This window comes from Macaca mulatta, chromosome 14 (assembly GCF_049350105.2).
Source record: "Macaca mulatta isolate MMU2019108-1 chromosome 14, T2T-MMU8v2.0, whole genome shotgun sequence".
Classification (NCBI taxonomy): domain Eukaryota; kingdom Metazoa; phylum Chordata; class Mammalia; order Primates; family Cercopithecidae; genus Macaca; species Macaca mulatta.
The window spans coordinates 90,659,623-90,682,406 of NC_133419.1; the positions used below are offsets into that span (position 1 = coordinate 90,659,623).

The 22,784-nt window shown below is 37.4% G+C and overlaps 1 protein-coding gene across 1 annotated transcript; it reads left to right on the forward strand.

The window, feature by feature from the left end:
• Window positions 1-803: 803 nt before the first annotated feature.
• LOC693283 (putative tripartite motif-containing protein 49B) lies at window positions 804-11,083 on the forward strand. The gene is made up of 9 exons (XM_001081987.5): window positions 804-936; window positions 1,189-1,193; window positions 2,101-2,286; window positions 4,868-5,282; window positions 5,551-5,646; window positions 7,365-7,595; window positions 8,044-8,066; window positions 8,925-9,022; window positions 10,105-11,083. Exons 4-9 carry the CDS (start codon window positions 4,872-4,874, stop codon window positions 10,602-10,604), a joined length of 1,359 nt encoding a protein of 452 aa, XP_001081987.3. The 5' UTR covers window positions 804-936; window positions 1,189-1,193; window positions 2,101-2,286; window positions 4,868-4,871; the 3' UTR covers window positions 10,605-11,083.
• Window positions 11,084-22,784: the final 11,701 nt, after the last annotated feature.

A 22,784-nucleotide genomic window follows, 5' to 3' on the forward strand; every position in this document is an offset into this window, starting at 1 on the left:
ACAGGTTGTTTCCTTAATAATGCCACAGTAGACAGAGATAGGTCTGTAATGGAAACCTCCTAATTTGCAGTGCTCTAGGCTTCACCTGCCTAAAGCTGAGTGTTTGAATGAATAAGTGAATGATGTGGTGCAAAAAGTGGTTGAAATAAAAGCAGAAGCTACCCTCCCTTCCCTTCTCTCCTTGCCCCAATTCCTTCCTGATAAACAGCGTCATCAGACCTTGTAATGGAGAACCAGGGCCCCGCCACGGAGCTCCAGAATCTCAGCAGAGAATGTCGGCAGGATCCAGTCCATAACCTGAGGGTTTCACAAGTTTCCCACTCGGGAGTCCAGGACTGAGCCAACAGGGCCCCCACACACAACCAGCGCAGATCTTACTTCTGTGTGGACACGTCGATTAGTTACTTAGATTTATTGAGGTACAGAATGGATATAGAGGGTGGTCAGTCAGTTGGTGGTCTTGGACAGTAAGCTCACAATAGAACAAGAAAATCTGCTGTTCAATTTCTTGCATTTAATGAAATATAAACTCTGGATGATTTTATGATGGGTCAACTTGAGTACATGCACGTACAAAGATGGAAATGAGGGCAGTAGCCATTTTGTGGCATAGACATACCTTCTTATTCTTCAACAAAACACTTACTTAGGAAACTGCTGGGAAGGCATTTCGCAGATGCAAGCAAAGGTCCTAATCCTGTGACTAGGAAGTGTGCCCAAGCAAGCCTGACTTCATCTGTGAAAGTCCTTTAAAGAAAGACATGGGCATCTCTTGAAAAACATTTTAAACAGCAAATGGGACTCTAATCTTCCAATTGCCCCCTATTGACTTTAAACCAAAGCTTTGATTCATGACCACTGGGATCAAGGCAGCGGGGATTTCTTTTCCTGACGGACTGTACCAAGGATCTCACATTTGCTTAAACAGCCCCCACTGTTTGTAAGCCAATTCCTTGCACTTAATTCATATGTGAATCTCCCTAACTATACACATATCTTATGGCTTCTGCTTTTGTCTTTGAACCTTGGCAGTCATGGGTCTGATAGATTTGTCTTCACAGTTTTGATAGTCTTGACCATAAATCTTCTGGACCATTGACAAAGAATTCCTCTGTCAGAAGGTATTTGAGTAGTCACTTCCGAAATCTTTCTTTAAAAAAAAAATAATTTTCATATAACTACAAAAAGATTTGGTACAGAAAGAAAAATATAGTTCATGCCTATCTTTTGGATTCTGTATTTGTGAATTTGCCTATATCCTAAAAGTTATTTATAATCCCCAAAATAATTCCTGTGGTGCACTCATAGTCATTGCAGGACATCATGCACTATGTAGAGAAAAGCGTTAAAATAATAACTCATCTTTCACCCGTGACACTGGCGAAGTTTTGTAAATTCAATGAGAGACCCCAAGTTAGTGGGTTTATTTGGTTAATCAGTGATTTCTTTTAGAGTCGTAGAAAACAGAAAACAAAAAGGAAAGTTTTATCTTCTGTTGGACTTCTCTGGAAATATCCTATAAATGTACTAAAGCAGTATTTAAGCTGGATGAGGTGGTTTATACCTGTACTCCTAGCACTTCGGAAGGCTGTGACTGGAGGACCACTTGAAACCCGCAGTTGGAGAACAGCCTGTGCTACAGAGTCATACACTGACTTTACCAAAAATTTCAAAAAAAAAAAAAAAAAATTAGCCAGGTTATATAGTGTCAGCCTAAAGTCTTAGCTACTTGGGAGGCTGAAGCAGAAGGATTACTTGGAATTCAAGGCTGCAGGGAGCTGCGATTATGCCACTGCACTCCAGAAGGAGACCCTTTCTCTAGAATAAGTAAATGTGCAGTTAGAGGAATGCCTATATCATGGAAGAAACCCAATAAACAGTATAAAATGCATCTTAATTTATTTCTAGCCTAGGTCTACTCTGACAGGATTTATGTTACATATGATTCATTCAGGCACTGGTTTTCAGAATAAAAGTGTGACAATAATTTAATCAGAGCTGCAAAGGTGTGTTCTAAATGCTGCATAAACCTAATCATCTTTGTCTCCACCTTTCGGAATGCTCTAAATACCCTTAAAGAGGTGGGTGTGGTCTTCACAGATTCTTATAAAAGGAGGCAGAAGAGACAAGTTCAGTTTTCTCCGAAGGAGAAGGACAGCACTTAGAACTGCATTTTGGTGACCTCTGAAACTCAGTACTGCGGTGAATGAGCTTCTGACCTGGAGGAGTACTTAACAAAATTATTTTTGGAAGAATCGTTGTGGGAACCATTAAAAGAACTCCAGGGTGAGTGAAACATATTGATAAAATTATATCATCTTTCCTTTACACAATAATAAATGAGTGTTAAAATATCTCATTTTCTTAAATCTACACAATGATACCATTTGTAACTCCTGTTGTTACCATAGATTTTATCAATTGTGAGGATATTAATTGTTATTTTGTGTTTTCTATGATTGTCTAATATAGTTTTGAAAAACTTTAACTAATGTTTACTGCAACAGATATGTATGCATAATGAATATATGTAATTGATACATATATGTACACATAGGTGTTTGTATATGTTTGTAATAAGTGTATTAATATTGTTGAATTCAATTGAGAATACACTAATGAATGATGTAAGTTATCTGCTTTCATAACATTCAGGTTTTAGACATGACTTTTAATTAGTAAGGTAATGATGAGCGATGCAAAATAGTGAAACCAAGACAATGAGAAAGCTCCCCAAAATATCCTACTTTAGAAATCAAAACACAATTTTCCGACCAAATAAATTTATGAGACCTAATTTGATATGTGATTGTGATTGTCATCTCACTTGAGTCTTAATCTTATCAAACTGTGAAAAATTTCTTAAAATGTCTTAGATGAGCTCTGGAAAATATTTGCAATTCTAAGATTTTTCATTTCTTTCACTTAAATTCAGAAGTGATATCAAACAAAGCAGCGTAAAGGACTTAAAATTGCCAAAACAAAGATTATAGTTTTTATACTAGTCAGGGTTCTCCAGACAGAACCATAGGATGTTTATATATATGTGTGCAGATATATTAATAGGCCATTTGAGTCAACCACAAACCACATATGGCGGTCCCATAAGATTATAATACCAATATGTTTACTGTACTTTTTCTGTATTTAAATATGTTTGGATACACAAATAGTTATCATTGTGTTACAATTGCCTACCGTATGCAATACAGAACATACTGTACAGGTTTGTAGCCTATTGTAGGAACTATAAGCTATAGTGTATACCATAGGTGTGTAGTAGGCTATAGCGTCTAGGTTTGTGTAGTATATTCTATCATATTAAAACAATAAAACCGCCTGGCTGGGCACTGTGGCTCATGCCTGTAATTCCAGCACTTTGGAAGGCCAAGGCAGACAGATCACTTGAGACCAAGAGTTCAAGTGCAGCCTGGCCAAGATGGCAAAACCCCGTCTCTACTAAAAAATTACAAAAATTAGTCAGGCCTAGTATCACGTTCCTGTAATCCCAGGTGCTCGGGAACTTGAGGCAGGAGAATCACTTTGACCCTGGAGGTGGAGGTTGCAATGAGCCGACATCATGGCACTGAACTTCAGCCTGTGTGACAGAGGGAAACACTGTCAAAAAAAAAAAAAAAACTAAAATCACCTGACACATTTCTCAGAACATACATCGTGCACAAGCTATACATGATTCTACATGGGGTAGAATTCATCAGGAAAATTAATTTGCTTGATTATGGAGTCTGGGAGTTCCAATATAGGCTGTCTTTAAGCTGGCGTCCTGAGGATACTGGTATACTGGCTAAGCTCAAGTCTGAAAGCCTCAGGACCAGTTTCAGGAGAGAGACGGAGGAAATTGCCTTTTCTCCGCTTTTTTCTTTATATCTGAGCTACCAGCCTATTAGATGGTGCCTACACACATTGAGGGATGAGGTTCCCACTCAACTCACCAACTCACATGTCTCTCTCCTCTAGAAACACCTTCACAGACTCACCCAGAAACAGTGCTTCACCTGTTCTATAGGTATTGGTTAATCCAGTCAGACTGATACCTAAAATTCACCATCACACCATGGAAATATAATTACACCTCTCTGAGTCTAACAAAAAGCTCCTATATGTTAGTTCAGAGTTTCTGCAGCCCTAGGGGAAGTTAATTTAATCCGCAGGAAAAGAAAAAGACCAGATATCTTTAATAATGTTTCTTTCCTCTACTAGTAAACCTTGATTGGTTTAATTGTAGTCTTTTCCTTTATTTGGTTGGTTGGTTGGATTTTTTTTTTTATTTTGTTTTGATTTGGGTTTTTGTTTTTAATGTAATTTAATTTAATTTTAAGTCCTGGGATAACTGTGCAGGACATACAGACTTGTTACCTAGGTAAACTTGTGCCATAGTGGTTTACTGCCCGGCTTTTGCGTCCCTCTCTAAAAATATGTCACAGAACACTCTGGCTATCTTCTCATATTCTTGGGCCCAGGTAGTTTTTTCCCACTCTTTCATAGTCATTCATCAGTTATTTGAAAGAAGAATAGGGAAAACTACGATTTATTCTGACCACTTAGAATCAAAACCCAATTTCCAGATCCACATTCAGAAAATTGGTAATTGAATAGATTAGTATTATGTTACAGACAGGAACTAGGAGCAGAAGCGACTGTGAGTCATCTAGTTAGTAATATCTACTCTAAAGCTGGGAGAATCCCTCTGTGTGTGAATTTTTAAGTTTGTAACAGAAGAAAGAGTTTGTGGTATTTTAATGAACATTGACAAGAGAAGAAACTAGAGCTATCACATATCTCCACATGTTTAGAAGCCTTTCATCAACCCAGGCCCCAAAATGACACGTTTCTCTTTCTTCCCCAGAAACATGAGTTCTGGAATCTTGCAAGTCTTCCAGAGGGAGCTCACCTGCCCCATCTGCATGAACTACTTCATAGACCCAGTCACCATAGACTGTGGGCACAGCTTTTGCAGGCCCTGTTTCTACCTCAACTGGCAAGATATCCCACTTCTTGTTCAGTGCTCTGAATGCAGAAAGTCAACAAGGCAGAGAAACCTTGAAACCAACATTCATTTGAAGAAGATGGCTTCCCTTGCCAGAAAAGCCAGTCTCTGGCAATTCCTGAGCTCTGAGGAGCAAATGTGTGGCATTCACAGGGAGACAAAGAAGATGTTCTGTGAAGTGGACAGGAGCCTGCTCTGTTTGCTGTGCTCCAGCTCTCAGAAGCACCGGGATCATAAACACTGTCCCATTGAGTGGGCTGCTGAGGAACACCGGGTAAGTGATGCCTCTGAACATCTACTTCTATAAAGGACACATGAAATTCCTGTGGGTCTATTTTCTTGGAGATTGGATCAAGCCAACTCCTCCTCCCTTTAAGCAGCTCTGTTTGGGCTTTCTTAGCTTCAAACCTCTGGGCTTTGACAAACATGAAGGGAAACGAAGGAAATGCCATTTACTACTAGGAGCTTATTTGTCTCTTATTCTGAGCCCCCTCCCTGTGTCACAGTCTGCACTGGTGCTTCAGTTTATGGCTCTTTTGCAGGAGAAGCTTTTAAAGAAAATGCAGTCTTTATGGGAAGAAGCTTGTGAAAATCACAGAAACCTGAACATGGAAACCACCAGAACCAAATACTGGAAGGTTAGTCCTTTACTACTCTCCCTTCTCCAGGAGCTTATGGTGGGCAAATGGGTGACTCTCAAAATAGGAACTTGATAGCAAACTGTATTGTTTCTGGGATTCAGAAAAAAAAAAAAGAAAAGAAAAAAGAAAACGTTGAGAAAAAGTGGCCTCATTTCTTATATAGAACAGTATGCTTATTAGGTAGGATTTCTAAGAAAACCACTGATGTCACCCAAAGCATGCTGGTTTGTTTCCTTACAAACCTGTAGCTATACACCAAGAGATACAAGAAACCGAGATACATCTCACAGCATTCTATAGGTGCTGGTTGGATAAATGCTGGGCACAAGATTTATTTGGCAGTCATAGAAAGCTCAAGTGAACCTTCTGAGGCTGGGTCAGCATTAATCTGAATGCTGGTGAACAAGTAGTATGTGGAATTGTATGGAAAATTTTAGGCAGAAAGTGACAGGGGAAATCTAGGGAAACCATGAAATTAGGAATCTCAACTAATTAATATTGAATAATACATAACATATGATGAGAAAAGTGGTGAGAAACACAGATTTGTGTCTTGAGGGAACCAGTATCTAAATATACGGAGAACTCTGAGGACTTCAGAAAAATATTATAAATAATTTTCTCTTTGTGGATATATACTTTGAGGGTATGATAGCTAATATTAGTTTGTTGAAAAGGATTTCATGAGAACGTAGTCTATGTTGAATATTAAATTAGAAAATATACTAGCAAAGAAGAAAAGAAGTACTTTTGTACTCACAGATCATACAATCCAAATAAGAGAGTCAAATGGTCAATATGCAAATATATGCAATGCATGATGTACTTGAGCGTTGTAGGTTTTTTGTTGGAGAATAATCAAACAGGGAAGTAGAAAAGGACAATACAGGCCAGAAACTGGAGATGAGTGTCTGAATTTTAAAAAGGGTGGTCAGAAAAATGCCTCACTGAAAAATTCAAATTGAAACAAAGTTTTGAAGAGGAGAGGGAACAGAGATGTGTGTAGGGATATATATGTGGACCATGAGTGTGTATATATGTATATGTATGTATGTGTGTGTGTGTTTGTGTGTATCTATATAATCCTAGTTGGAGAGAAGAGCATATGCAGTAATTTGGAGTCTGTGTATATTTGGAGGCCTGAGGAACCACAGAGAAGTCTATGTTTCAGATTGGGATGAGTTAGAGAAAGAATGGAAGGAAATTAATTCAGAGAGACAAAAATGGCCAAATCATAAACGCAACCTTATTAGGATAGGTTTCGCTGGGTGAAATGCATGTAGCTGGACATGCTAGTCTAAGGTCATTTCACATAGACTGAGTTTAAGCAACTTGCAAGTGTCAATGAGACAGAAAATAATTATTTCCTTTCTAGTAACAATAGCTGTATACTCCAACTCTTAAGCATGAACTGTTCTTACTTTTCCATAATATGGGCTGGAATAGCAAAATTCAAATTGTGTGTGTGTATGTGTGTTTATTTCCAACTATCTTAGAAAACACATTATCTTGAATAAATTTAATGTAATTGGGCAGATACATCTATGTTGATCTTTATGCAGAAAGAAAGGAAAGGAGCAAAATTTTGTGGATTCTAAGAACTGGCAAGACTCAGGTTTAAACTCTTGGATGTTCGAGAGACAAAAGGAATCACTGAGATTTCATAGGAGATAGATAAATACATTTCTCTTTTGATTAACCCATTATCATTGCAGGATTATGTGAATTTAAGGCTAGAAGCAGTTAGAGCTGAGTATCAGAAGATGCCTGCACTTCACCATGAAGAAGAAAAACATAATTTGGAGATGCTGAAAAAGAAGGGGAAAGATATTTTTCATCAACTTCATTTAAGTAAAGCCAAAATGGCTCATAGGAGGGAGATTTTAAGAGGAATATATGAGGAGCTGAAGGAAATGTGTCATAAACCAGATGTGGAGCTACTTCAGGTACGAACCCACAATGTGGTTCAGGTTTTTGAATATTCACATATATAAGTATTTTCCTCAAGGCTGAAATCCATCTCCCTACCTTTATTTCCATGATATGTTTCCAAAAACACATTCCACTCATTTGGGTAACTGGCTCAGCTAAAGATGACTGAGTAGGTTTTTCGAGGTTACCACAGAGCATGGACCCTCTGGGCCTCTTCTCCCTTCACTTATTTATAGAATGTCTTCAAGACTCAGACTTTCCCAGGACGTGAATTAATGACAATACAACTGACTGGGTTTTTCATTACAGAAAAAACAGAAAATGCTTTCCAGAAGCATATGGTAGGAGAATGCTATCTTCAGAAACTGAATACAAATACAAATCTGAATACAAATCTCACATTGAAGTTAGTGAAAGATGCATCTTGTGAAATGCACTGAATCTTTCTTATTTTTTTTACAGGGTTTTGGAGACATATTACGCAGGTGAGGATGTACCTACATTATAGCATATGTTCTTTCAGATTCCACAAATATCAAAGAAGGCTCTAGTAAGGTCATGGCATAAATAATTAAGATATTGATATTACTTTTTTTTGCAGCTACTTTTGTTCCCACAACTTAAAAGACAAGGCCAAAGAGTAAATAAATGAATACAAGAAGAGTGAACTAAAACAAACATTTTTATTCCTGATTTTGTTTTATTGCTTAAAATCCTGCATAGGTGAAAGATAGAGTTTTGTTTCGTGGATGGTAAGAAAGTCACCAGAGGAAGCAGGAGAGAAGAGGGGGAAGTATTTTAGCAGTGAAAATGTGTTGATGTGTTGTTTTTTATACATATATACAAATCAGTTAAGAGTTCTGAAAAATAGATTGAAAAAAACTGTGGAGTGTTAGAAGTGTGTAAGTCTCTAGGGAAGCTCTTTGCTAAAAGGCAGATCTCCCTGCCTAGAACAAGTTTCACAGCCTTTATGTTGAAAAGGAAGCAGTGGATGCAGCAGTCTCCCCAGAACCCTGCTGTTTCAAAGATGTCCGGGGAGTCTGCCAAGAAGTGGAACTCGGAATTTCAATTCTAAATATTATTAAGGCCATAAGGCTGAGGGCAACTTACACATTTGGGGCGAAAAAAGAAGGATCAGATTGAATTCTGACTTAGACTCTTCCATCGTGCTTTAAAATTTAGGAACTCTAAATAAGAATTAATTTCAAAAAAGGAAGTAATAATTTTTGAATTACCAAATGTGTAGATTCAAAGGATTCTCATGAAATGTCTTTTACATACAAATAGTGATTCTTATTTATTTTATGGTTGTAGATGTTGTAACTGCAGGTTTTTCCTTGCAGGAGTGAGTCCGTGCTGCTGCATAAGCCCCAGCCTCTGAATCTAGAGCTAAGCTCAGGGCCCATCGCTGGACTGATGGACAGGCTCAACCAATTCCGAGGTAAGTCTCCACCCACAGGCAGCACTCCCACTTTATCTAAATATTATTATTGTTAGGATCACATAGGTAATATTTCATCCCTTACCAAATATTTTACTTCTTTTAAGACATAAGTGAACAATATAACCATGCACCCCTTTGGTGTCTGTGTCTATTTATAGTCACATTTATAGCATTAAGTTTGAAAGATAGTGAAAAGCAATACTCTCTGGCATAATATGTATTGAGTTATGTAATGGGAAAAAGGTGTAGGGTAGCAAATTTCAAAAAGGAGCAAAAGAAATAATACTCAGAATGCAGGTGAATTATTTAATGTTAAATAAAAAGTTGTACATTTCTTTAGTGTATTTGTTGGAACTGCTAAGACTGTTCTTTGGGGGAATATAGTTTACTGGAGATTCTTGGGGGTTTTGTATTTTTTAAATGGGTATATATTCATATATTGCAAACATTTGAATTAATGGGTAAAAATAAAAGGAGGAAATCATTTTGTGAATACAAGTAAAATTACAAATGAAAATAAGTTCAATTTAATTGCAATATGAGGAGCTACACGTTAATTCTAAAATCCAGCTTCAGTCCAGAGCTAGCATGGAGGACCACAGAGAGACTGGTCAAAGATTTTGCAGAAATCTGCTTTAAATTATCACTTATAACATGCACATATACATTTTTATCCAGATATCTAGAGCAGTTCTTGAGTAAGTGAAAATCTTCACATTCTTTCCAAAGTGATAGCATTAGCTTTTAAGAATAAGGAACATTTCTAAATAAAAATCTTGATAACAGTACAGCATTTAGGGCATATAATGTGTACATTTTACTTTGAAAATTGGATTGAAAGAAGTTGGTCTCACATTTGGCTCTCAATATAGAAGTTTTCAAAAAAATTTCATATCTGTGGTTAGGGTTTGGTTTGTCCTGTATATAATATTAATCATCTCTATACTTTACTGGAAGTTACAAGCAAAACTGTCTTTCTGACTTTACATTTCCTGGTAAAGTAACTTCTTGATAGAACAATTATTTTTTTCTAATTTACACGTGTCTATGCATGTTTTTTCTTTTTTTATTTTTTGCAGTGCATATTACTCTGCATCATGAAGAGGCCAACAGTCATATCTTTCGATATGAAATTTTGAGAAGCATGTGTATTGAATGTGACCATCAAGATGTGCCCTATATCACTGCAACACCTAGAAGTTTTCTTGCATGGGGTGCTCAGACTTTCACCTCCGGCAAATATTACTGGGAGTTCCATGTGGGGGACTCTTGGAACTGGGCTTTTGGTGTCTGTAATACATATTGGAAAGAGAAGAATCAGAATGAGAAGATAGATGGAGAGGAGGGACTCTTTCTTCTTGGGTGTGTTAAGAATGACATTCAATGCCGTCTCTTTACCACCTCCCCACTTATGCTGCAATATATCCCAAGACCTACCAGCCAAGTAGGATTATTCCTGGATTATGAGGCTAAGACTGTGAGCTTTGTTGATGTTAATCAAAGCTCCCTAATATACACCATCCCCAATTGCTCTTTCTCACCTCCTCTCAGACCTATCTTTTGCTGTATTCACTTCTGATCAGAGACAAATCTGGAACGTGTTCACATGCTGTGGGAATCCCTTTATTCCACGAAATCCTCTTCCTTGTGCCTTAACATACACGACAAATAGGCTCTATTTTATGTCTTGAACTACCTTCTAATGTTATCAAAACTCATTTATTGTGTTACTATTAAATATGCTGAGAACACTAAAAGTATATGTATTGGTTCTTTATTAACTAATTTTTGAAAAATCATTATTCATGACCATGGCATACAGTATATTCTCTTTTTTTTTTTCTTTATTTCTGACTGTCACTGAGTGAAATAATAGATGACAAACATGTCTGAATGAAGTAGAAATCAATGGAAGACAGTCAGGATCTTGTGCTTCATGCAAAGAAACTTGGAGTGAAGTCTGAATGATAACTGGGATATGTTTTTCTTCCTTTTTATCTGACTATATTACACTTATCCATCATGATTCATTGTATTAATCTATCCTTTGAGATACTATTATTTGACCTTCTATGTTCGGCTTCATTTTGCAATTCTCACTACAGATGTAAATAATCCTTCATTATTAGTGTGCTCTTCTACATTGAAATACCCAAGGTGATCAGACCAATGCTGGATTAATTAAATATTGGAAAAATGTGACTAAATATTGACCCCTACCTCAAAGCATACACACTCATTTCCAGATAGATTCAAGTCCTGAAAGGAAGGGGAATCTGATACAATATTCTCATAAGGATTTCTTAACCAGGGCACAAATTAATAATTAAAACAATTCATTCATTTATATTGATAATGATGACTTCTGTGTTTCAAAAAACATTACGCAAACTAGTAGTGGAGAAAGATATTCACCCCAACATACATAAAATAAAATATAATACATATGCATGATGAATACTTAAAATGTAATAAATAAAAGACAGTGAACTCAATAGAAGATGGGGTAAAATATCTGAACAGACCCATTACAGAACTGGATACATAAATAACTAGCCAAATATAAAAAAGTGCTCACTTTCATTAGTCTTACAAAATTAAGAATTAATCCACCAGTTGTAACACAGGCCCCCATAAAAAAAATACCAAAATTTGAAGTCACATAATATTGTGTGTAGTCAAAGATGCAGAATAAATGAAATTTATTCATGACTGGGGAGACGTAAATGGAAATTCTTTTTGGGAAACTGACTATTAGCATTTCTTATGGGCTAGATATTCTAATTCTAAAATATAGTCAACTGATTGCCTACATGTACTTCAGCATACACAATATCGTTCACTGCATGAATTTTTATAGTAGCTCCAAGTTAGAGCCAAAATATTCTTCAACAGTAGAATAGCTAAATAAATTTGGTGTATTTATTATTATTGGTGCAAAATAATCCTGTAACACTGAATGCAACAAAATTGATGAATCTCAGAAACAAGTTAATATATATATGCCAATTTAAATAATAAAATTGAAGTTAAGAAAGGACTCTTCCATGTATATAATATATTGGCAATTGTAAGCTCTTTGTGGGTTCCATAATTACATGAACACTATGGAATTAGAACTCTTAAGACCCAAAATGTCAAATAATGCATAAGATAGTAGAATACAAAAGGAGCCCAGGCATGGTGGCCCACACCTCTAATCCCAGCACATGGGGAGACTAAGGTGTAAGAATGGTGCCGGGCGCGGTGGCTTAAGCCTGTAATCCCAGCACTTTGGGAGGCCGAGACGGGCGGATCACGAGGTCAGGAGATCGAGACCATCCTGGCTAACACGGTGAAACCCCATCTCTACTAAAAAAAATACAAAAAAAAAAACTAGCCGGGCGAGGTGACGGGCTCCTGTAGTCCCAGCTACTAGGGAGGCTGAGGCAGGAGAATGGCGTAAACCCGGGAGGCGGAGCTTTCAGTGAGCTGAGATCCGGCCACTGCACTCCAGCCTGGGCGACAAAGCGAAACGAAACTCCGTCTCAAAAAAAAAAAAAAAAAAAAAAAAGAATGGCTTGTGGCCAGGAGTTCCAGACCAGTGTAGGCAACATAGTGAGACCTCGTGTCTACTAAACTTTCTTTTAGAAATCAGCCTGGCATAACGGCACATGCTATATTCCCAGCTACTCAGGGGGCTGATGCAGCAGGATGGTTCGAGTCCAGAAGATCCAGGCTGCAGTGAGCCATGGTGGTGCCGTGCGGTCCAGCCTGTGACAGAATGACAGTCTGTCTCAATAATAAAACAAACCATAATTACTTGATGTAACACAAACCAACATATTATAAATGCTCGAATTATAGATATTTTAAATATTGATGTTATTTTAAATAACTGAGAAAGCTGGGATAGCTATGTGTTTGTATAGACAAAAGTGCCCTGGGAAGTAAGTTTAAAGTATTTTTATTAGAGTAAGTGAGGAGGAAGTGCTTTATTGTAACTGTGATACACACTAGAATCTGCTATGAATAGTCTCATATCTGGAGGATTTGCAGATATCCAGGTAAGCAGTAATTCTTGGGTGCCTGAAGCCTAGCAGCTGCATATTCAGTGTGTCTTCTCTGGAGATGTCTTCTCTGGAAAGTTTGATTTTTTTTTTTTAATTTTACTTTAAGTTCTAGGGTACATGTGCACAACATAAAGGTTTGTTACATATGTATACATGTGCCTTGTTGGTGTGCTGCACCCATTAACTCGTCATTTACATTAGGTATATCTCCTAATGCTATCCCTCCCCGCTCCCCCCACCCCACGACAGGCCCCAGTGTGTGATGTTCCCCTTCTGTGTCCAAGTGATCTCATTGTTAAATTCCCACCTATGAGAGAGTACATGTGGTGTTTGGTTTTTTGTCCTTGTGATAGTTTGCTGAGAATGATGGTTCCCAGCTTCCTCCATGTCCCTACAAAGGACAGGAACTCATCCTTTTTTATGGCTGCATAATATTCCATGGTGTTTATGTGCCACATTTTCTTGATTCAATCTATCATTGATGGACATTTGGGTTGGTTCCAAGTCTTTGCTGTTGTGACTAGTGCCACAATAAACATACGTGTGCATGTGTCCTTATAGCAGCATGATTTATAATCCTCTGGGTATATCCCCAGTAATGGGATGGCTGTGTCAAATGGTATTTCTAGTTCTAGATCCTTGAGGAATCGCCACACTGTCTTCCACAATGGTTGAACTAGTTTACAGTCTCACCAACAGTGTAAAAATGTTCCTATTTCTCCACATCCTCTCCAGCACCTGCTGTTTTTTTACTTTTAATGATCACCATTCTAACGGGTGTGAGATGGTATCTCATTGTGGTTTTGATTTGCATTTCTCTGATGGCCAGTGATGATGAGCATTTTTTCATGTGTCTGTTTGTTGCATAAATGTCGTCTTTTGAGAAGTTTCCGTTCATCTCCTTTGCCCACTTTTTGATGGGGTTGTTTGTTTTTTTCTTGCAAATTTGTTTGTGTTCTTTGTAGATTCTGGAAATTAGCCCTTTGTCAGATGAGCAGATTGCAAAAATGTTCTCCCATTCTGTAGGGTGCCTGTTCACTCTGATGATATGTTTCTTTTGATGTGCAGAAGCACTTTAGTTTAGTTTAGTTAGAACCCATTTGTCAATTTTGGCTTTTGTTGCCATTACTTTTGATGTTTTAGACATGAAATACTTGCCAATGCCTATGTCCTGAATGCTACTGCCTAGGTGTTCTTCTACGGTTTTCAGGGTTTTAGGTCTAACATTTAAGTCTTTAATCCATCTTGATTTAATTTTTGTATAAGGTTTAAGGAAGGGATCCAGTTTCAGCTTTCTACATATGGCTAGCCAGTTTTCCCCGCACCATTTATTAAATAGGGAATCCTTTCCCCATTTCTTGTTCGTGGCATTCTCTGTATTTGAATGTTGGCCTTCAAATTGGCCATCAAATTGGCCAAGCCAATTTGAATGTTGGCCTGGTTTGCTAGGTTGGGGAAGTTCTCCGGGATAATATTCTGCAGAGTGTTTTCCAGCTTGGTTCCTTCTCCCCATCACTTTCATCACCAATCAGACGTAGATCTGGTTTTTTCACATAGTCCCATATTTCTGGGAGGCTTTGTTCGTTTCTTTTTATTCTTTTTTCTCTAAACTTCTCTTCTCACTTCATTTCATTCATTTGATCTTCAATCACTGATGCCCTTTCTTCAAGTTGATCGAATCGGCTACTGAAGCTTGTGCATTCATCACGTAGTTCTTGTGCCATGGTTTTCAGCTCCATCAGGTCATTTAAGGGCTTCTCTACACTGATTATTCTAGTTAGCCATTTATCTAATCTTTTTTCAAGGTTTTTAGCTTCTTTGCGATGGATTCGAAATTTCTCCTTTAGCTCGGAGAAGTTTGATTGTCTGAAGACTTCTTCTCTCAACTCGTCAAAGTCATTCTCCATTCAGCTTTGTGCCTTTGCTGGCGAGGAGCTGTGTTCTTTTGGAGGGTGAGAGGTGCTCTGATTTTTTAAATTTTCAGCTTTTCTGCTCTGTTTTTTGCCCATCTTTGTGGATTGATCTACCTTTGGTCTTTGATGATGATGACATATAGATGGGGTTTTGATATGGATGTCCTTTCTGTTAGTTTTCATTCTAACAGTCAGGACCCTCAGCTGCAGGTCTGTTGGAGTTTGTTGGAGATCCACTCCAGACCCTGTTTGCCTGGGTATCAGCAGTGGAGGCTGCAGAACAGCGAATATTGCTGAACAGCAAATGTTGCTGCCTGATCATTCCTATGGAAGCTTCGTTTCAGAGGGGTACCTGACCATTGAGGTGTCAATCTGCCCCTTCTGGGGGGTCCCTCCCAGTTAGGCTACTAGGGGGTCAGGAACCCACTTGAGGAGGCAGTCTGTCCCTTCTCAGATCACAAACTACATGCTGGGAGAACCACTACTCTCTTCAAAGCTGTCAGACAGGGACATTCAAGTCTGCAGAGGTTTCTGCTGCCTTTTGTTCGGCTATGCCCAGCCCCCAGAGGTGGGGTCTACAAAGGCAAGCAGGCCTTCTTGAGCTGCGGTGGGCTCCACCCAGTTCCAGTTGGAGGGTCCCAGCTGCATTGTTTACCTACTCAAGCCTCAGTAATGGCAGGCGCCCCTCCCCCAGCCTCACTGCTGCCTTGCAGTTCCATCTCAGACTGCTGTGCTAGGAATGAGCCAGGCTCTGTGGTGTGGCAGCCTCTGAGCCAGGCACGGGATATAATCTCCTGGTGAGCCATTTGCTAAGACCATTGGAAAAGCACAGTATTAGGGTGGGAGTGACCCAATTATCCTGTCTGCCACAGTTTCCCTTGGCTAGGAAAGGGAATTCCCTGACCCCTTGCACTTTCCAGGTGAGGCGATGCCTCGCCGTGCTTAGGTTCACACTTGGTGGGCTGAACCCACTGTACTGCACCCACTGTCTGACAAGCCCCAGTGAGATGAACCTGGTACCTCATTCAGAAATGCAGAAATCACCTGTCTTCTGCGTTGCTCATGCTGGGAGCTGTAGATTGGAGCTGTTCCTATTGGGCCATCTTGGAAGACAAGTTTGATTTTTAAATGATTAGACTCACCTAAGACCACAACCACTTCATGAGATTAGCTACTTTCTGGAGAGAGAAGTGGAAATGGAAGATTAGGTGACACAGAAGGGTGTAACATTGGCTGACTGCAATTATAAAGTATAGACAATGGGGGCTTACAGCCCAAGAGAATCTAGATGACTCTGGAGTGAAATGTAAGAACCTTGGCCTGACATACCTTGCTCAGAGACATTACATCTGAAATAATTATTTCATTAAGTAATGTTTTATTCCACAAACAATTCCCTCACAATTTTAAAAGTTTGCTTTACTGCTCCATTTTTAAACTCTGAAATTTCAGATATGGTTTCCCACTATTTATTATTATTATTATTATTATTTTGACACAGAATCTCACTCTGTCATGCCAGCTGGAGTACAATGGCATGACCTTGACTCACTGCAACTTCCGCTTCTTTGGTTCAAGCAATTATCTGCCTCAGCCTCCTGAATAGCTGGGATTGCAGGCACCCGCCACCACGCCTGGCTAATTTTTTTGTATTTTTTAGGAGAAACGGGGTTTCGCCATCTTGGCCAGGTTGGTATTGAACTCCTGACCTCGTGATCCACCCTCCTCGGCCTCCCAAAGTGCTGGGATTATAGGCATGAGGCACTGCATGCAGCCATTCTAGATTTGTCATTCTTTCTTCAAAAAATGTTTACTGATGACAGTAGAGCAGAAATAGGAAACAAATTACAGTGAACAATAATAAACACTTTCAGTCCTACTAGAATACCCAGATTAGTGAATGAAATGTATCATAATGGAAGAATCACACAAGTACATATATAATTAGAATTAGAGTATAAGCTCAATGAAAGAGCAATACATGCTCTGAGGGTCTGTAATGGGAGAGAGGTGCTGAATGTTAGATCACACAGGGCTTTCATGAGGATATGACAGAACTGAGATCTGAGGGATAGGAATACATTAACTTGGCAAAGTGAGATAGAGAAAAAGTTTCCTTGCAGTGACAGTGCAGATGCAAAAGCTTCCTGGGTGGAAGAAGCCCAATGTAGTTGAGCTCAGGGCCACTGAAGCTAAAGTAACAAGAATGACAGCAGTCTGATGGGAAATGAGGCTGCAGGGGCAGGTTCAGGTTTCAGAACATGGAAAGCAGGAGTTCTGTATCTAGAAACTATGAGAAGCCAGTAAAGTCTCACTCCCCTTTTAAAATATATCATTGCTAAATAACCATCCAGCCATTATTTATCTGAATATGTACAACCATAAAATTTTAAATGAAATAAACAACCCATCTTTGGAACTCTCTCATAAAAAATGCACCTAGCGTTTAGCAGTGTTTCAAAGAATTTAATATACAATCATTGGTGTAATTACTTGTATAAAATTGTTTTCTTCCATTCGCTATTTTATGACTATTTTTAATGGTTGATTTATGCAAAAATAAAATGTTTTTGGACTATTATACCATAATGAAAATACTTTACATTAGATACTTCATCTAAATACACATATATGAACACAATGCTTCCCATCCCAAACCATAGGAAAAAAACCCTTGAAAGATTGATTAAAAAGGCTTCCATTTCTGTTATGGCACCACTAATCTGACCAAATAGAAGTATGCGTGTATCCTTCTGCCATGTGCTAATTCTAGAACATTTGCTAGACCTAGGTAAATTCACCCAAGCATATGGATTTAGTTTGATACAAACCTCTTGTAAACATAAATACAAAATTTGATGTTAAAAAATATCTTGTATTAGGCAAAGTAAATTCTAACAGCACAAATAGCAGGTAATTTGAAAACAAAATACAGATGTACCAAATCCTATTTTCAGAAGAACAGTAATGATCTATTAGACCTAGAGATGCTCGTGAAAGATCAGCTTGCATCAACCAGATTACAAAAATATGCACTTCATTCATCTCATATCACAAGGCCTGACACATATGGAGGATCTCAGAAAGCCAGGACATAAACAGTGACCCACCCATCTAGATGGCTACATGGATTTTGCATGTGTCAGGCTGGTGTCAAGCACCCTTCAGATTTTGGCGTCTCAAAATTCTGAGTGGTGCAGAGTAAGTTTCCTACTACCAAACAATGGTGAAGTCCAGATTCACATTGTGGCTGGTGGAATACAGTTGCTGAGTCTTTTCACCAAAATTGCTATAAGGGCTACTTGAACATCTAGAAATAGATATGAACACTGCCTTAGGGTAAACAGCCCAAATCAGGCTCACCAGGTCACGTGCTTTTATGAGCAACTTTTTGTTAGAAGATTTGAAAGTCAGTTTTCCACCTGACATTGTCAACACACTGGACGGCAAGTATCTGAATGCAGCAGCCATGAGGTCCTTCAGAATTGAATTTCAAAAGTGCATTTGAAAGTACATTGTAACGTAGCTATCTTCAGAGCATAGTGTGTTTCCTAACATGCCTGAGATGCAGGTACTGCTAACTGTCTTACTAGGGATACCCTTTAATATCATCCAGTTTTCAAGTGAGACTCCTTAAGTGGTGCTCAAGAAACCCAAAGGGAAGAAGATGAAGTGGGGAAGTGGCTGGGCAGGAAAGATCCTGTTGACTTGGTAGAAAATGGTGATTCCTTTACGTTTTCCATGTTCTTGGAGAATTGAAAAGGAGCTCACTACATTTTAAATCTTGAAAGAGTTTCATGTGGTCTGTGACGAGTAATGCATAAGCTTGTGACTTCCTGTGAATATGAGTCTACTGCACAATAGAAGTCCACTATATTCTGAGTGAGCTCAGATGGCCTACTTGCAACAATGCAAAGTTATCAAGGGCTTTTCTAGACAGATATTTATGCTCTGTTTCTACTGGAATGTATCACCTGTCTTGCACAATGTCATCCCCGACAGAATGATGACAATTTTTATCTGTGCCATTCAGATATGAATAGAGGTGATGAGTCTGATAACAGAGTACTAACTCCTCTGTAGTGTTGTGGTCTGACCCTTGCACTCCACAGCTAAAAAATGCTTTCAGAGCCCAAACCACATATATACATTTAAAATCAACTTCTGAATGTTCATACACATGCAAAAAAAAACAAGCAAAACAAAACAAAAACTCATTTTCTTATTTGTTGAATTGGCATTCAAATCCAGAAGCACAGGATAGCTTCAAATCTTACCTTCAAATCCACAAACATAGGATATCTCTTCATTTACTTATATTTTAAACATTTCTTTTAATAGTGTTTTATGGTTTTTATGCACAGACTTGTGCATCTCCCATTAGCTTTATTTCTATGTATTGATTCTTCGTATAATATTTAAATACATTTTAACTTTATTCTCACTTTTAATTGTTGTCTAAGAAGCATGAAAGATTAAATCTCTTTCTCATTTCAATAATATGTCTAGTAGTTTATAGAGTTCAGGTAACTTTTAATGTCACATCATGTTATGCTAATCATGCAATTATCATAGATTTATTTCTATCCAACCCTCACATTATTTGTTTCTTTTCCTTGTCTGGTTGCATTGAAGAGGACATCTTGAAAGGTGTTGAAAACAAGCAGTGACAGCAGAATTCACATCTCATTTCCATTCTTGGGTAGAAGCTTTCAATTCTCCATTAAATATTGAATTGGTTCTAACTTTTTATGTTCTTATTAGATTGTGAAAGTTTCCATCTATTTCAGCTTTTTAATAATATCTTTAAAATCATAAATGACCATTTAATTATATCAAATGTTTCCCTTCTCTATCTACAGGAACAATAACATGTATTTTGTCCTGTTCCTGTGGTGATTCACATTTATTCCACATTCTGATGTTAAATTACTCTACTGTCCTAGAATAAGCTCTACTTGCACATGATGTATTATGCCCTTGTCTGTCACAAGATTTGATTAGTTAATAACTTTTATGAATTTTGGTCCCTATGTTTATGTTAAAGTCTGTATGGCAATTTTCATTTCTCATACTACATGTGTATCAAGATTGGGTATTAAAGTTATACGCTTGGGCTGGGCAAAGTGTCATCCCAGCACATTGGGAGGCCAAGAGAGGAGGAGCACTTAAGACTAGGAGTTTGAGACTGCTGTGAGCTATGATCCTGCCTCTGAACTTCAGCCTGGGAAACAGAGAGAAAAGCTGTCTACAAAAAGAAATAATAATAATAATAAAAGAACAACATCATGAATTGAGAAGTATAACTTTTTTTTCTGTTCTCTAGAAGGGTTGTCTAAGTGTGCTATTTCTTTCTTAAATGTTTTCAAGATTTCACTGAAAGGTATCACTGGAGTTTTCTTTGTGAGGTTTTTTTCAATAATAGGGCAAACTTTTATAATCCAAATCATATATTTCAATTTTCTATGCTTTCTTTTGTTAGGTTTTGTCAGTTGGTTTTTCAAGAATTTTCTCATTTCATTGAAATTGTCAAATGTGTAGATATAAAGTTGTTCTTAAAATCTTATTGACTATTTAATGTGTGGATGACCTGCATTTCTGCCTGTTAACTCATGATTTGAACTCCCTTTTTCTGTTATTAAATGAGTCTTGCTGGAAATTTATCAATTTATTTTTCCTATTTAAAGAGCCTGCTTTTGACTTTATTGATTTTATCTATTTTATGCTTTTTAACTAATTTTCTGCAATTATTTTTTCAATTTTTCTTTGTTTTCTTTGCATGAAGTTCCTAGTATTTGTCTGGTTGTTTGGAATAGACCTTTCCTTGTTAATGACAGATGGATTTAATGATATACATTTCCTTCTTAGCATTATCTTAATTATATTTCAAATGTTTTAGGTATCTTGAATATTATTCAAGTAGACATATTTTCATCATTGGTTCATGGATTTGCAAGGGAACTATAAAGGAGAGGAAGGGAATAAATTTTTCTGGAGATATTATAAAACAATTAGAAACAACTGAAATTAATTTTAATAATATACTTTAACTGAATATATCCAAAATATTTACAACATAATAAACATTGCATATATTAGTGAGTCGTTTTACATTTTTGTTCTTCTTATTATTATTTTGTCACAGAGTCTCACTCTATTGCCCAATGTGGAGGGCAGTGATGGTATCCCGAATAACTGCAGCCTCAACCTCGTGTGTTCCAGCAAACCTCCGACCTCAGCTTCCCTAATCGTTGGGATTACAGACTTAAGCTGCAAGGTACCTTTCTGTGTCCACCTAGATTTCCCCAAGCAAGTACACTCATAAAAGGTAATAAAATGATATGTGCACACAAATGTTGTTTTATGAACATAATTATTTAAAATATTGTCTAAAATTATTGTCAGCCTATCTGCGTACATGTATATGAAACATAAATGAATTTTGTGTTTAGACCTGGGTCAAACACAAAAATCTTATCTTATTATGTATAGGCAAATATTCCACAATCCAAAAATATCCAAAAACTGAAACTCTTCTGTTCCCCACATTGTGGACAATGGATATTTATCCTGGATTATATAGTTTTATAGTGCATGTATTAAAAAATATGATTGAAGTCTGTTGATAAAATTATGAAAATATCAGTTTAAGCTAAATCCTGTTATTCTGTATATCAGAAGGGGACACACAGTGTTTATGTCCCACCACCTCCAAGTAGAATATGACAGGTATAAGGAATAAATAGCTGAATATAAGTATTCATAATCCTGAATTTATTTTTATTAATTGTTTCACTTATGCTAATTTCTACTGTCATGAGACATTTCCTATATTTGACTTAAGGAGTAACCTGTAGATGCTGGTGCTAAATCCAAGATTTTATAATTGTAAATATGTTTATTTACATTTATATCTTTTGTACTATTCTGTAAACTTCAAACTGCAGCATTGCAGTAAATTCATAAGTTTTCAAAAAATTCCTCCACTCCTGCTCTTCCTCCTCTCTCTTGATTTCTTCTTTCTTCTTTTTGTTAGAAGCACAAGTCACGTAGCTTTGCTGACTGATGTTTGGGATGCTGAGAGCAGAAAGTAGTAGAGCCACAGGAAGGAAGACGGAGAGAAGAGCTGAGGGCTCTCAATGCAGGTCACCTGCCAAAACACTAAGAAATACAATGTATTAAAATCCTGAAGTTACATGATTCAATCATTGTGAAACAAAGAAACAGGAAACAAGGTTTTTTATCTGCTGCATGTGGCATATGTATTATTTGAAGCATAGACAGAAATACTTGAGGCTAGAATTGATATTTGCCTGCTGCTGTCCAGTGAAGATTTTAGAACCCTTTCCTAGTACTAGAATTGCTGGGCCAGAGGCAAACTTATGTGTAAGGATTTTAATGCATTTTCCCAATAACATTCTCCATGAAATGTATACAAACATATCAAATGGTAGCTGATGGTACCTACTTTACACTGTCAGAATATTAGATAATATCACATATTAATTCTGTCCAATTTTAGATTTTAGTAACAAAAGCTCACTTATGACAACAGCTTGTCATTGAAACTTGGGAATTACCTATTTTCAAATGTGGAGGATGGTACATCAGACATGATTATGGGAATATTGATCTTATATTCTAAACATTAGATACACATTACATTACAAATTGCTTGGTAAACATATAATTGTTTGTCTATGTGTATATAATCACTTTTCTCAAATTTTCCTATTAGTGGGTGTCTGTCGCCCAATCTGAAGTGCAGTGGCACGATCTCTGCTCACTGCAACT

Coding starts and splice junctions, on each gene's coding strand:
- LOC693283 (XM_001081987.5), top strand. CDS start 4,872: ATGAGTTCTGGAATCTTGCAAGTCTTCCAGAGGGAGCTCACCTGCCCC. Junction 5,283..5,550: donor GGGCTGCTGAGGAACACCGG/GTAAGTGATGCC, acceptor GCTCTTTTGCAG/GAGAAGCTTTTAAAGAAAAT. Junction 8,067..8,924: donor TTTGGAGACATATTACGCAG/GTGAGGATGTAC, acceptor TTTTCCTTGCAG/GAGTGAGTCCGTGCTGCTGC.